Source organism: Papio anubis, chromosome 4 (genome assembly GCF_008728515.1).
Source record: "Papio anubis isolate 15944 chromosome 4, Panubis1.0, whole genome shotgun sequence".
Taxonomy (NCBI): domain Eukaryota; kingdom Metazoa; phylum Chordata; class Mammalia; order Primates; family Cercopithecidae; genus Papio; species Papio anubis.
In genome coordinates, this window is record NC_044979.1 from 107,653,890 (window position 1) to 107,667,420 (window position 13,531).

Genomic DNA, 13,531 nt, shown 5'->3' on the forward strand with positions numbered 1-13,531 from the left:
GGTCATCCTAATAGGTGTGTAGTGGAATCACATTGTAGTTTTAGTTTGCATTTCCCAAGATTATGTGATGTGGAGCATCTTTATATACACTTATTTGCCATCTGTATGTCTTCTTTGAGGAGGTGTCTGCTAAGGATTTTGGCTTATTTTTTAATTGGGTTGTTTGTTCTCTTATTGTTGAGTTTCAAGCATTCTGTGTATTTTGAATAACAGTCCTTTATCAGGTATTACTTTTGCAAATAGTTTGTCCCAGTCTGTGGCTTGCTTTTTCATTCTCTTGTCATTGTAGTTTTTTTAAAGACAAGATTCTGTAACAACCTGTTTCACTCTGAAGAATCAGAACCACCAGAAAGGAGCTAGGAAGTTATTCCAGACTCGATTCTTCACAAGGAAGAAAAATCAAGTTAGAAGAGCAGAGAATAGGGCCTAAAGGAGATTGCCACATGCAGTTGGAAAGGGGTTGATAGAAGTTAAAAGACAGTGTCACAGGTGTCTAACAGCTGACAGATAGATCACAGGAAATTGAGGATCAGGAAATTCTTGTGAATCCTGGCAGCTGGCATTAGGAAACTTTGTTCAAAAGTGGTAGGAGTAGACATTCACCTAGACTAGGAGTTCTGGATTCTGGTGACCTGCCCATAAAGGTGCAAGAAAATTGTATCTCCAAACCTCCATTGTGAGCAGTAATGGAGGGATGCCCTCTGCTGGACACGTTGTTTTCTGCTGTTAATCAAGGAAAAGAGACACTCTGAACTTGAACATGTAGGTCCAAAATTAAAATGTATGAGGTTGATTACCTATTAAAATTGCCCTGAGCTGAATGGTCAGTATACAATTTTTTTCTACTGTGTGCCTTTTTAAAAGAGGAACATTAAATATTTTGTGTGTATATATATATATAGGCATATAAAAATTTAGTAAATGGTGTTTATTATAGTTACTATTATATTACTATTAAATTACTTAATCCTTAATAATTTATGTATTATAATATAAACATTGTAATTGTAATACCTGAATTACTTCTAAATACAGTTGACCCTCAGCAATGCTGGAGTTAGGGGTGCTAACCCCCCTGTGAAGTAAAAAATTCATGTATGACTTTTGACTCCACCGAAACTTAACTACTAATAACCTACTGTTGACTGGAAACCTTATGGGTAACATAAACAGTCGATTAACATATATTCTGTATGTTATGTGTACTATATACTATATTCTTACAATAAAGTAAGCTAGAGAAAAGAAAATAGTATTAAGAAAATTATAAGGAAAACCAAATATATTTACTATGCCTTAAGTGGAAGTGGATTGCCATAAAAGTCTTCATCCTCATCATCTTAACATTGAGTAGGCTGAGGAGCAGAAGAAGGAAGAGGAGTTGGTCTTGATGTCTCAGGGGTGGCAGAAGCAGAAAAGGTGGAGGAAGTGGAAGGGGAGGCAGGAGAAGCAGGCATAGTGGATGTAATTTTATGAAAATACATGGTAATTTCTGTCTGACATTTTTGCTTTTTCATTTCTCTAAAAACGTTTCTATATGGTACCAATCCTTCTTCCACCATTTGCTTTGGTTTCAGTGCCCACATCATTGAAGGGTCCATGTCATAAATGAAGTCAAAAGCAGTCTTGAATAACTGGAATTCTTCTGCCAGATGTTCTAGTGTCAGTTTGTTTTCTGGCACTGGCTCTTCTACATCTTCTCCCTCATCATCTGGCACTGGTTTAGAGGCACTCATCTCTATCAATTTGTCTTCTGTTAATTCGTCTGGTGTGGTGTCTCTCAGCTCTTGGATTTCTCCAACATCCATATCTTGAAACCTTTCACCCCCCACCTTTTTGCCATATACACAATCTCTTTTATGACTTCCTTAATTGGCTCTGTCATAAATCCCATGAAGTCATGCACAACATCTGGACACAATTTTCTCCAGTAGGAATTTATTAATTTGTGCTTGGTAGCTTTTGCAAGTTTTTCTGTAACAATGATGGCATCTTCAATGGTGCAATTCTTCCAGACTTTCATGATGTTCTATCAGGGTTCTCTTCCATAGCACTGACATTTTTTTCCATAGAGGACCACATGTAATGAGACTTCCAGGTCCTTATGAGCCCCTGATCTAGAGGCTGAATTATAGATGTTGTGTTTGGGGGCGAGCAGACCATTTTGACACCATTGGTGTTGACCTCATGGGATTCTTGGTGACCAGGGGCATTGTCCAAAATCAAAGAACTTTAAAAACAGTCTCTCACTGGCACGGTACTTCCTGACACCATGGACAAATCATTGATGGAACCAATCCAGAAAAAAAGATTCTCATTGTCCAGGATTTCTGTTGTACAACTGAAAGACTGGCAGCTGGTGTTATCTTTTCTCTTCAAGGATTGGGGGTTAGCAGTTTTATTGAGAAAGACAGCCCTGATCATAAACCCGACTGCGACTGCATAAAACAGTTGAGTTAGCCTATCTCTTCTTCCTTAAGTCTTGGTGCTCACTTCTCTTCCTTACTAAATAACGACCTTTGTGGCATTCCCCTCCCCCCACCAAAACTCAAGTTTAGGGCACTTTCACCTGCATTAAAAACCTGTTCGGGTAGACATCTTTTCCTCTTAATTATTTTCTTAAAGGCATCTGGAAACTTTTCTGCTGTCTCTTGGTCAGCAGCAACTGCTTCTCCTGATATGTTAATATTTTTTAGCCTTTTCAAAAATTATCAAACCATCCTTTGCAGGCATTAAATTCTCCATCTTTAGGTCCTTCACTTCCTTTTGCTTTAAGTTGCCATATGATGACTTTTCTTTTTTTGGAATCATATTAGAGTCTATATGCATGCCTGTCTTATAGTAATCCTGCCCCTGCATAAAAGCTGCATTTTCAATGTAAGATAAAAAGATATTTCAAAAAAAAGTGCAAGATTTATATGCCTACTGACATAGCTGCAGTGATGGCTTCATGAACTTCTTTTAAAAGAAAAAAACAATTACTCTTAGACTGGATTCTTTTATCTTGAAATGGTGTGCAACCGCAGCCACAGACCTCAATCTAGGGTACCTATCAGGCAAGTCAGCTCTTTCTTGTAATGTCATGATTTTTCTCAGCTTTTCAGGAGCACTTCCAACATCCCTAGTAGCACTTTGTCTGGATCCCAAGGTGTTAGTCAAGGTTTATGGCATTGCACTAAACACAATGAAAATCCGACTTTGAAAAGCATTGCCTTAGATTACAAAAACCAACTGCTACAAACTGAATGTTTGCTATCAAATTTCATATATTAAAATCATAATCCCCAATGTGATGATATTTGGAGATGGGGACTTTAGAAGGTAATTAGAATAAGATCAAAGCCTTTATTTAAATAAGGGAAGAGACATGTGATTTCTTCCAGGTGAGGACATTAATGGAGAAGAAGGCCTTCACTTCTGGCACCCAGACTGTGTTGGCACCCTAATCTGGGACTTCCAGCCTCCAGAACTATGAGAAATAAATGTTTGTTTTTCAGTCACCCAGTCAACAGCAATTTGCTATTGCAGTCCAAACTGATTAAGACACCAACTCTTACAGAAGACCCTACCAAGCAATCTCATTCTGGCAGCTGGACCAATGGATACTACGTTAATATGGAAGAAGACACTATTATTGAATGTATAGTTGTTCATAATTAATTTGGAACAACTTGAAATTTATGAGAAAATATTTAGAAGATTACAGACATAAAATTCAAAATCTTTAAAAGTTGACTACTAATTTATTCAAGGAATGTTTAGTAAGCCTCTTTTAACGTATGACCCTATGACTGACAGAGGGAGATGAGATACAAACATGGATAGGAAACATACTCTATCTGTGCACACAACTCTCCTTCTAACAGAGCATGTGCAGCAGGCCCACAGGTGCCTGTAGCAGAATATGGAAAGGGACATAGCTGCCTTGGGAGAGGGACAGTAACATGTTGTGCAGAACAAGAGATGATTTACAGCAAAAGGATGTGAGACAGAATTAGAGGAAGGATAGCTGAACAGGGACAGTAAAAGAAGGGCAGGACCAGGGAGGAAAAGATGAGTAAATAAGTTTGGCTAAAGGTTGGTTAATGTAAAGGGAAATGGTGAGGAAAGCTTAAGGCCAAATGATGTAGGGCTTGAATCGCCAGTATGTGCAGTTTGATCCCTAAAACCACTAGGGCATACACAATGTTGCAGTAAACATAAAAATTATATGTATCTCTGCATTGTTTCAACATAGTGTATCAAATTACTTGAATATAGTTTTATTTATTGTTATATGAAATATTTACTTTTTCAGGCAGAAGCTGACAACATTGTGACTTTGCAGCCATTTAGAGATAAATGTGAACCTGTTTTTCTCTTTAGTGTTGTAAGTATATTGACTTTCTCAATTGCATTATCAGATTCCAGTTTGCAGTTAAGAACAAGTAACATTGTAAAATTACCATGAAATTGTTTGCCAGTGACAGTAATTATACAATGTTTGCCTTATCTTTTCTTGACTATTTATAAATTTTGTAATTTGGCCGCTAGGAGCTTATAATGGATTGAAGGGATTAGATGATGACACACTGGGTTGATCAGGGAAAGGAAAAGTAATATGGTGTTTACCTTTACTAAGGAAATGATTGGAGATTTGCACAATGAATTATTTACAGGAGTAACAACTTGGAAATTTCTTAGATACCTAGCAGCAGAGAATTGGTTATAAACATTCATGCATATCCATACAAGGGAGCATCTGTGTATCAGTCTTTTGTAATACATATTACTCTTATCTCTATATTTACAAAGAAGAAAGCAAGTGGATTCACCAAAATGTTATCATAGTCTTCCCTGTGTGAGGAACAGGTGACTAATTTGAGTTTTATTATTCATACTATTCTATATTGTCCACATATTCTGTGAGGAATACACAACTTTAATAATCAAACAGGGGCCAGGCATAGTGGCTAACGCGTGTAATCTCAGCACTTTGGGATGCTGAGGTGGGAGGATTGCTTGAGGCCAGGAATTCAAGATCAACCTGGCCAACATAGGAAGACCACAACCCTATTTTTAAATATAAGTAATAATAAAATAAGTATAAAATATAAATGAATAATTAGAAAGATATAAAAAGTGCTATTTTCTAAAAGCAGAGTGTACAGTTAGTGCTAAATTGTGTGACACGGAGTATAGCTGCTCCAGAGTTCGAGAACTGGGACAGAAGAAAGCCTTCACGGAGGAGATGGATAGGACTTGGACTGTTTCTCCACTGTGGCATATTTATTTGTGATATTAGAAATACTCATTAAAAAACACATCTTGGATATAGCTTTTTTCTGCTATTAAACAATACTCTTGCAACCCTTTCAAAGAGTTGAATTGCTGGGTTAACGATAAAAAAATGCATTGAATGGTAAAAAATGCATTGTAGGTCACCTCTAAATTGGATGTTTAGAATTCAATGACTTAGGTGAGGGGTCAGCCAACGTTGTTTTGGTTGTTGTTTGTTTTGTTTTTTGTAAAGGGCCAGAGAGTGAATATTTTCAGCATGATTAAGATTCAGTCTCTGGACTGGGCCAAGGTTTGCTGACTCCTAAACTAGATGTCATTACACTCATGAGGGGACCAGAATGAATAACAACACAGAGGCAGAATGGGTTTCGGGGGCTCATGGAACAATGAGGAGGCTTTAGCTGCATGTAGTGGGTAGGAGCATGGGACTGAGGAGAAAAGATTGGGCAGGTGGGTCACATTGTAGAGTCTGGAGCTCTGGGATAGTTGATAACATAGTTTGGGTATTTGTTTCCTCCAAATCTCATGCAGAAATGTGACCTCCAACGTTGGAGGTGGGGCCTAGTGGGAGGTGTTTGGCTCATTGGGGCGGATGCCTCATAAATGACTTGGTGCCCTCCCTGCAGTAATGAGTGAGTTCTCCCTCTATTAGTTCATGCAGGAGCTGGTTATTTAAAGAGATTGGCACTGTCTCACCTTTCTCTTGCTCCCTCTGTCTCCATGTGACATGCTATCTCCTTTTCCCTTCCTCCATGAGAACAAGCTTCCTGAGGCCTTACCAGAAGCAGATGCTGGTGCCATGTTTGTACAGTCTGCAAAAGTTTGAGCCAAATAAACTTTTTTTAATAAAGTTCCCAGGTTCATGTACTCCTTGATAACAACGCAAAACAGACTAATCGGGCCATCACCCCGACAGCTAGTCCAGTCTGGCCAGTAGACCCAGCCCCACTCTCCTTAAGTGGATCATCCAATCCATGTTCTCTAATCCCTGCAATCAGTGCCCAGAGTTTAAGTCCACCCTTCTTTGTAGCCATGTTTCATCCATCCTTCTAATGCTTCTTTGTCACACCCAGTTCTCCAACTCTTCCCCTGCTTCCCAAACCTTTCCACTCTATGACATCTGGAATTAAAATGACTTCCTAAGATTTTTGACCATGGCTCTGAGCTTTTGTCTTACTTCCTTGGCTTGCCTTAATTCTACCTTCTTCCTTTGGACACTCTCTCCACAGCCCAGAAGTGATAACTGTTTATTTCAAAATGTGGAATACAGTTGGTATTTCCCTTACTTCTTAGTTCTTCAATAACCTTCTTTTCTTTGTTATTACTAGAGGTCTGTTTCACATGACTAAATCTCCTGTTCCCCTATCTCACTCTTGTCATTTGCTGACCTTCAAATCAGGTCTATTGATGACTGAAGTCTTTGGCATGTGGTTCAAAGTCTACTCTCAAGCCTGAGTCCTGCCATCACCTTGAGGACTTTAGTATCCACATTGACAACCCACCCAATAACCTGGCCTTTCAATTCTTGACCTCCTGGCTGCTAATAAACTTTTCTTCCAATAAACTTCATCCAATCACTTCTACAATCATGTCTCAGACTGCCCATTGCTCCACATTCATAATCATTAATTTAAGAATAGAATTCTGTAATCACAAAAACACCATCAAGCCCAATGCTCATTTTATTCAGATATTCCCTTAATGTCCCTTTGTATGGGTCAGCATTTTTAGCTGACAACAGATTCATTCCAGCTAGTCTCAGCAGAAGCCTTCCTCAAGAGATATTAGATAGTTCACAGAATTGTTGAAAGATACTTTTTAGTTGGAAAGAGTAACTAGAGTTTCAGATTTCATTTAAACCTTATTCAACTGGATCCTTCTCATTGGCTTTTGAATATGATTAAGTCTTTTCAATTTAAAAAATATATAATACTTCTTTCTGATAGCATATCCCTCTCTAGCCTTCATCATTTTCTTGTCTTCATCTCATAGCTAAATTGGTCAGGAGACTTTTCATATTTAATTTTACTTATTTTCTTTCCATCCCATTAACTCCTTAATCCATTTGACCTGAGTTCTGATTATTCCATCAAAATTGCTGTTGCTAATGTATTCAAGTACCAGCCTGTGCTAAGTACAATGGATATTGTTAGGTAGTCATCATTTGTACCTCTTAAATGGATTGAATATGGTGACCATGCTCTCCTTTTTAAAATATTTGCTTCTTTTGGCTTATGTGACTTGGTTTTTCTTTCACCTTCCTGGATGCCACTTCCCTCTGTCCCTTTGAGAAATTCACCCTTCTTTATTCCATGATTAAATATTGACTTTATCAGGCAATACACTCTCCTTTGAAAATTTTGTCTACGCACAGTTTCAATCATCACCATATGTATATCAATAAATCACATTTACATCTTCAACTGAATCCTATGCTTTCCACTCCTCTTTCCAGTTGGTGTCTTGGCGTCTCCTATTGGCGTTCTCAAAAAGCATCTCACAGCAAACTCATTCAATACCAGGTCTTCCTCCCCACAAAACACAGTTCTCTTCTATTGTCTCAGAATTTGGCATATAACATGATAATTTAAAATTTATCCAGTTTTCAAGTGAGAAACAGAAGAGTCACCTTGGTGACATCTCTTTACATCACATTCTATCCAAGTCATACCTTGGACCTGTCAATTTTACTGCCCAAGTTTCTGTCACACTCATCTACCTATTTCCATCCTTTCCATCTCCACTACCATCATTTCTCCACCTCCACTTCTAGCGTGATTCCTAACTTGTCTGCAAATATTTTCTTTTGCACCCCCCAGCATTTTTTTTCCACACAGTAGGTGAAATAATTTTTACAAACAATTTTAATAGTGGCCATGGCCTCTGCTTAAACATTCTGACTGCACTTAGGATGAAGACTGAATCTCTGGCCCACCACACTGTGCACAGTGTGGCACAGCACCCTGGGTGCTGGGTTTCAACTCACACCAGGCTCCCCCTCACTTCGTCACCTGGCCTCATCACTTGCCATCTTTCCTTCCAGCTTTAGAACCCTTGTATCTGTTATTCCTTTTGCTCTTCCTTCTCCTTTTTGTCCAATTAGCTCTTACCCATCTTTCATATTTTAAACCAAGAATCATTTCCTGACATTGTGAAGTACCTTCCCTGATCTCTTTGACCAAAACCCATCCTTATAGGTGCTCCAAGGGCTTTGCACCACTCTTGGTGGCACCTACTAAAGTTGCTGTTTCATGTGTTTGTGTTTACTAGGGCTTTTTAAATTTTTTAAATCTAATTAGATCAGGTACCAGATCTATTATTTTATATCATTATGCCTGGTACAGCACCAGTAAACAGACGCTTAGTAAACAGGTGTTGAAAGGTGAGTGTAAGGGGCATGGTGTCAGAAATAACTAGGGAGGATGTCATTGGGAGGCCTATACAGAATTGTTCACCTTTAAAGCAAGGATGCCTCAGGAGAGATTGCATCAGGTGAGAGCTCCTGCAGGGGGATGATTTGCTGCAAGGTGCTGGAGGACATGCAAATTGGAGGTAGAACTCAAAGAGCTGAGTTTATCAACTCAAGAACATTCACATTATTAAGACCTTACTATAAAATGGTTAATTACCATAGCTCAAAGAGGATTCATGAGGATGAGACTAGGGTAGAAGGGAGGGATGACTTAGTCTAGTTTAAGTGTTACTTCTTGATGTGTTCTGCAATGAAAGTTCCCCTCCTGTTTTCATTTCCCTTATAGAATGGCAAAATTATCGCAAAGATTCAGGGTGCAAATGCACCACTTGTTAATAAAAAAGTTATTGATTTGATCAATGAGGAGAGAAAAATTGCAGCAGGTGAAATGGCTCGACCTCAGGTAATACTTTGGATTAACAACAGTTTGAAGACAAGCTTATCATTTAGAGTGAAATAGAACAAAATGCACTACTGGTGCTAGGTACCTCTAAAGGCTTTGAGTACTTTATGTCTTTTAATTTTTAAAAAGTACTTTACCTTTTATTTGATGTTTTCCTAAATTATTTAACCTAATTTTGTAACTCTCTAGGTGTGTAAATGGTGCAACCTTTCTGGGAGGCATTTTGGCAATGCATGTGTATATATATTTATATACATAAAAATGAAACCTTTCGGGTAGTTCACAGAATCACAGAAGCATATTCATGGCTTCCCTGTAAGTTAGGAACCTGTGTCCTTCTGGTATTTTGCTCTTTAATAGGATATTGATTATTGGTTTAGAAAGATTTTGTTTAAGTTAAGGAAATATCCTTTTGTTCCAAATTTGCTGATAGTAATGGTCAAGAATAGATCTTCACACTTATCAAATGCTCCTTTGATCATTAACATGATAATCATATGTTTACAGTTTTCTTATTTATTAATTTCTGATTTGTTCTTATTTTATCTCCCATGCTCTTATTAAATTTTAAGGTTTGGCTGGGTGCGGTAGCTCATGCCTAGAATCCCAGCACTTTGGGAGGCCGAGGTGGGTGGATCACTTGAGGTCAGGAGATCGAGACCAGCCTGGCCAACATGGTGAAACCCCGTCTCTACTAAAAATACAAAAATTAGCCTGGCATGGTGGCGGGTGCCTGTAATCGCAGCTATTCGGGAGACTGAGGCAGGAGAATTGCTTGAACCCAGGAGGCAGAGATTGCAGTGAGCCAAAATAGCACCACTGTGCTCCAGCTTGGGCGACAGAGCAAGCCTCCTACTCAAAAAATAAATAAATAAAATATAAAAAATTTAAGGTTTGCTACCCTTTTCATACTGCACATATGCATTATTCCTGCCCCTTCCATTTGAAAACATCCCTTATTTTATTTCAGTGGAAAGCTGGAGACAGTAATGTCAGATAAGTTCAGGAACTCTTCCACTTTACTTTCTATTTAGTAAATTACAAATATTTACTAGACACAAAATTTCTGAAAACCCACTCACTATCATTTTAAAACATAACTGTGTTCTCTTTGCATTGTATTTCTTTTTCATAGCATCCTGAAATTCCATTAGTAGACTCAGATTCAGAATTTAGTGAGGAAACACCATATGACAGTGTTCGTAAGTAAATTTACTTCAAACTAATCCAAGGGTTTTCTGTACATGGGTGGTCATCAGAGCATCACTTGTTCCAGCTAAACACTGGTAACAAAATCCATGTTTATTAATGAGGAATTATTCAGATAAATGATGATTTTGTGCCTTGCAAGACTCAGCTATTAAAAAGCACTCTCTTTTCCTCACTCGCCTTACCTTTGGTTCTGGGCCTGGAGCCTTTCAGAGGTTACCCAGGACAATGGATTCCTGTCTCCTGTTACTAATCTGGACAGCAGCTTCCTACTTCATCCTTTACCATCTTCCAAAAATGTGTGATGATAATTTCTTCCTTGATGACCCATACTCTTGGTTTACTTTGCAGTTAACAATTTCACGCCTTCACTAGATGATCTGCGTTGGGGTAGCGAGGTGTATGTCTTCATATTCTGGAGGGAGCAGAGGCAAACAGCCACAACCAAATGAGTTATCTTACACTAAAAGTTCATTATAAGAATGTCGGTACATTCATAGATGAATCAGTTGGTGATGTTTACTTGCATGATTCACAGTTAAAACTTCACTCACTGGTGGTACTGTGCTGGATGGATCCTGTGTGTGCTTCTTACACATGGGAATTGCATTCAAACCGCCAGGGCCTACCTACTCAATTTTTGTTTCCTCTTGATTAAAAACTCTTATGAATGTTTCTCCTGCATGCAAATATAGGAACTGCCTTTTGATTCTAAGTAGGAACACTCTGGTAGTTGAAATGCCATAATAAGATACGCAGCTATCAATGGGCAACAATTCACTGATCATTAGAAACTTACATTGCTAATTGCCAGATCCTTCATTATCCAGACTTTGTGCCAAGAAAATGAAATTCTGTCTTCTTCTAAATTTTTTTCTAGAGGACTTATTCAGTATTGCTATTATCAAACCGGATGCTGTGATTAGTGGAAAAGGTCTAGAAATTAAAAGAAAAGTAAGTAATATTTTCCAACTATGATTAAATTAATTGCAAAATAACAACCTCTTAATCGTCAGTTTGAAGACAAACATCATTTAGAGTGAAATATAACAAAAATGCACTACTGGTGCTAGTTACCTCTGAAGGCTTTGAGTTCTTTATGTCTTTACAAGGCTCGATCTATTCATGCATCCTTCTGTAAATGATCCTACTCTACCAGCGTCCTATGTAAAATTTAAAAAAGTATAGTTCTTATACTAGATTGTATATTAGTCTGTTTTCATGCTGCTGATAAAGACATATCTGAGACTGGGCAATTTACAAAAGAAAGAGGTTTATTGGACTTACAGCTCCACATGGCTGGGGAGGCTTCACGATCATGGCAGAAGGCAAGGAGGAGCAAGTCACATCTTACATGGATGGCAGCAGGCAAAGAGAACTTGTGCAAGAAATCTTCCATTTTTAAAGCCATCAGATCTCATGAGACTCATTCACTAACACGAGAATAGTGCAGGAAAGACCCGCCCCCATAGTTCAGTCACCTCCCACTGGATTCTTCCTACAACACATGGGAATTGTAGGAGTTTAAAATTCAAGATGAGATTTCGGTGGGGACAGAGCCAAACCATATCATTCTGCTCCTGGCCCCTCCCAAATGTCATGTCCTCACATTTCAAAAACCAATCATGGTTTCTCAATAGTCCCCCGAAGTCTTAACTCATTTCAGCATTAACGCAAAAGTTCACAGTTCAACATCTCATCTGAGACAAGGCAAGTCCCTTCTGCCTATGAGCCAGTTAAATCAAAAGCAAGTTAGTTACTTCCTAGATACAATAGGGGTAGGGGTGCAGGTATTGGGTCAATAGAGCCATTCCAAGTGGGAGAAATTGGCCAAAATGAAGGGGCTATGGGCCCCGTGCAAGTCTGAAGTCCAGCAGGGCAGTCAAATCTTAAAGTTTGTATATTTTTGAGCCACTTCAAACCAAGTGTCCCATAGATTTTGCTGAGGTTCTTATAGAAAATGCATTGAAAGCTGGTGGTTTGTTAAGCCCAGAAAACAAACTTAACTTGTTTTACATGTGATCCCACGACACTTGGATTTGACCTTACTCTCTAATTGAAGATTACCACAGCAGGATTTATCATAGAAGCAGAGCATAAGACAGTGTTCACTGAAGAACAAGTTGTCAACTTCTATAGTCGAATAGCAGACCAGGTATGAAAGTTAAAAAGAAAAAAATCCTCTATGTGTTTAAATACAGTGACCTCTATAAGCTTTAAATCTTTATTACAGAAAAGCAAATTGGTAAGTCTGAACAACTAAAATAACTTCTAGTGTCCCTGTTGGTGTCCATATCATGGAGATGCCAATGATAGCAGCTCTGAAAAAATCTTCAGTAGAAATAGTGGCTGCCAAGCAAAACTGGATGGTCTGATTGTGTTTTGTTGACATGAAGACCTCTTTATGTCTTGTCTTTCAAAGGCCCCTGCATCAGTCCTCTGGAAGTGAATATCCAGTCCTTTCCTATTGATTTTTATTCTGGGTTGAAGGCTCTGACATCAGCTTCACAAGACTGCTTTAATCTTTTCTTTACCTAAAGGCATTTCTCTCAGGCTGTCCCTACCCTAATTGCCCCACTCATGCCACCTCCCTGCCCCACCAACACTTTTTTGTCTGGGGATGTAATATAATAAAGGCAGTGCTGTGTATTAGAAAGTGTACTGGCTTGGGAGTCAGGAGACCTCACTTCTAGAAATGTACTGTCCAATATGGTAGCTACTAGATACATGTGATCATTTGAATTTAAATTCATTAAGGTTAAATTACATTAAAAATATGAAGTCTCAGTTGCACTAGCCACATTTTAAGTGTTCAAATCCACATGTGGCTACTGTGTTGGAAAGGGCAGAGAGCCTGTACCTCATCACAGACCGTTCTACTGGACAATACTTTGTGGAACTGACTGCACCACTCACGCCATCTCTGTTGGCCCCAGCTTCCACCTGTGTAGAAAGAAAGGGTTACGCCAACTGCATAGACATTAACTGTGAACTTCTGAGAAAATCCAATTCCTGGGCCCCACCTCAGACATGCTAAAACTCTAGGATTGGGCTCCAGAAAAATGTGTCTTAACAAGCCCCCTAGATGACTTGGAAACATCCTAAAATTTGGGAATGTTGTTAGGTTATCTTTAAGATCAATTCCAACTAGCTTTGAACTTCTACCA

General features: G+C 38.6%; 1 protein-coding gene across 7 annotated transcripts in view; it reads left to right on the forward strand.

Moving 5' to 3' along the window:
• Window positions 1-13,531, forward strand: part of NME8 (NME/NM23 family member 8) — a 55,823-nt gene that overhangs the window by 4,696 nt on the left and 37,596 nt on the right. For 6 of the 7 annotated variants that reach the window (XM_017956770.3, XM_009203082.3, XM_009203085.3 and 3 more), the window contains exons 5-9: window positions 4,298-4,369; window positions 9,039-9,155; window positions 10,291-10,357; window positions 11,245-11,318; window positions 12,427-12,519. In XM_017956770.3, coding sequence (XP_017812259.2) covers window positions 4,298-4,369; window positions 9,039-9,155; window positions 10,291-10,357; window positions 11,245-11,318; window positions 12,427-12,519 — 423 coding nt within the window. The remainder of the gene's footprint in view (window positions 1-4,297; window positions 4,370-9,038; window positions 9,156-10,290; window positions 10,358-11,244; window positions 11,319-12,426; window positions 12,520-13,531) is intronic. The other variant, XM_017956771.3, reaches the window with a different exon arrangement.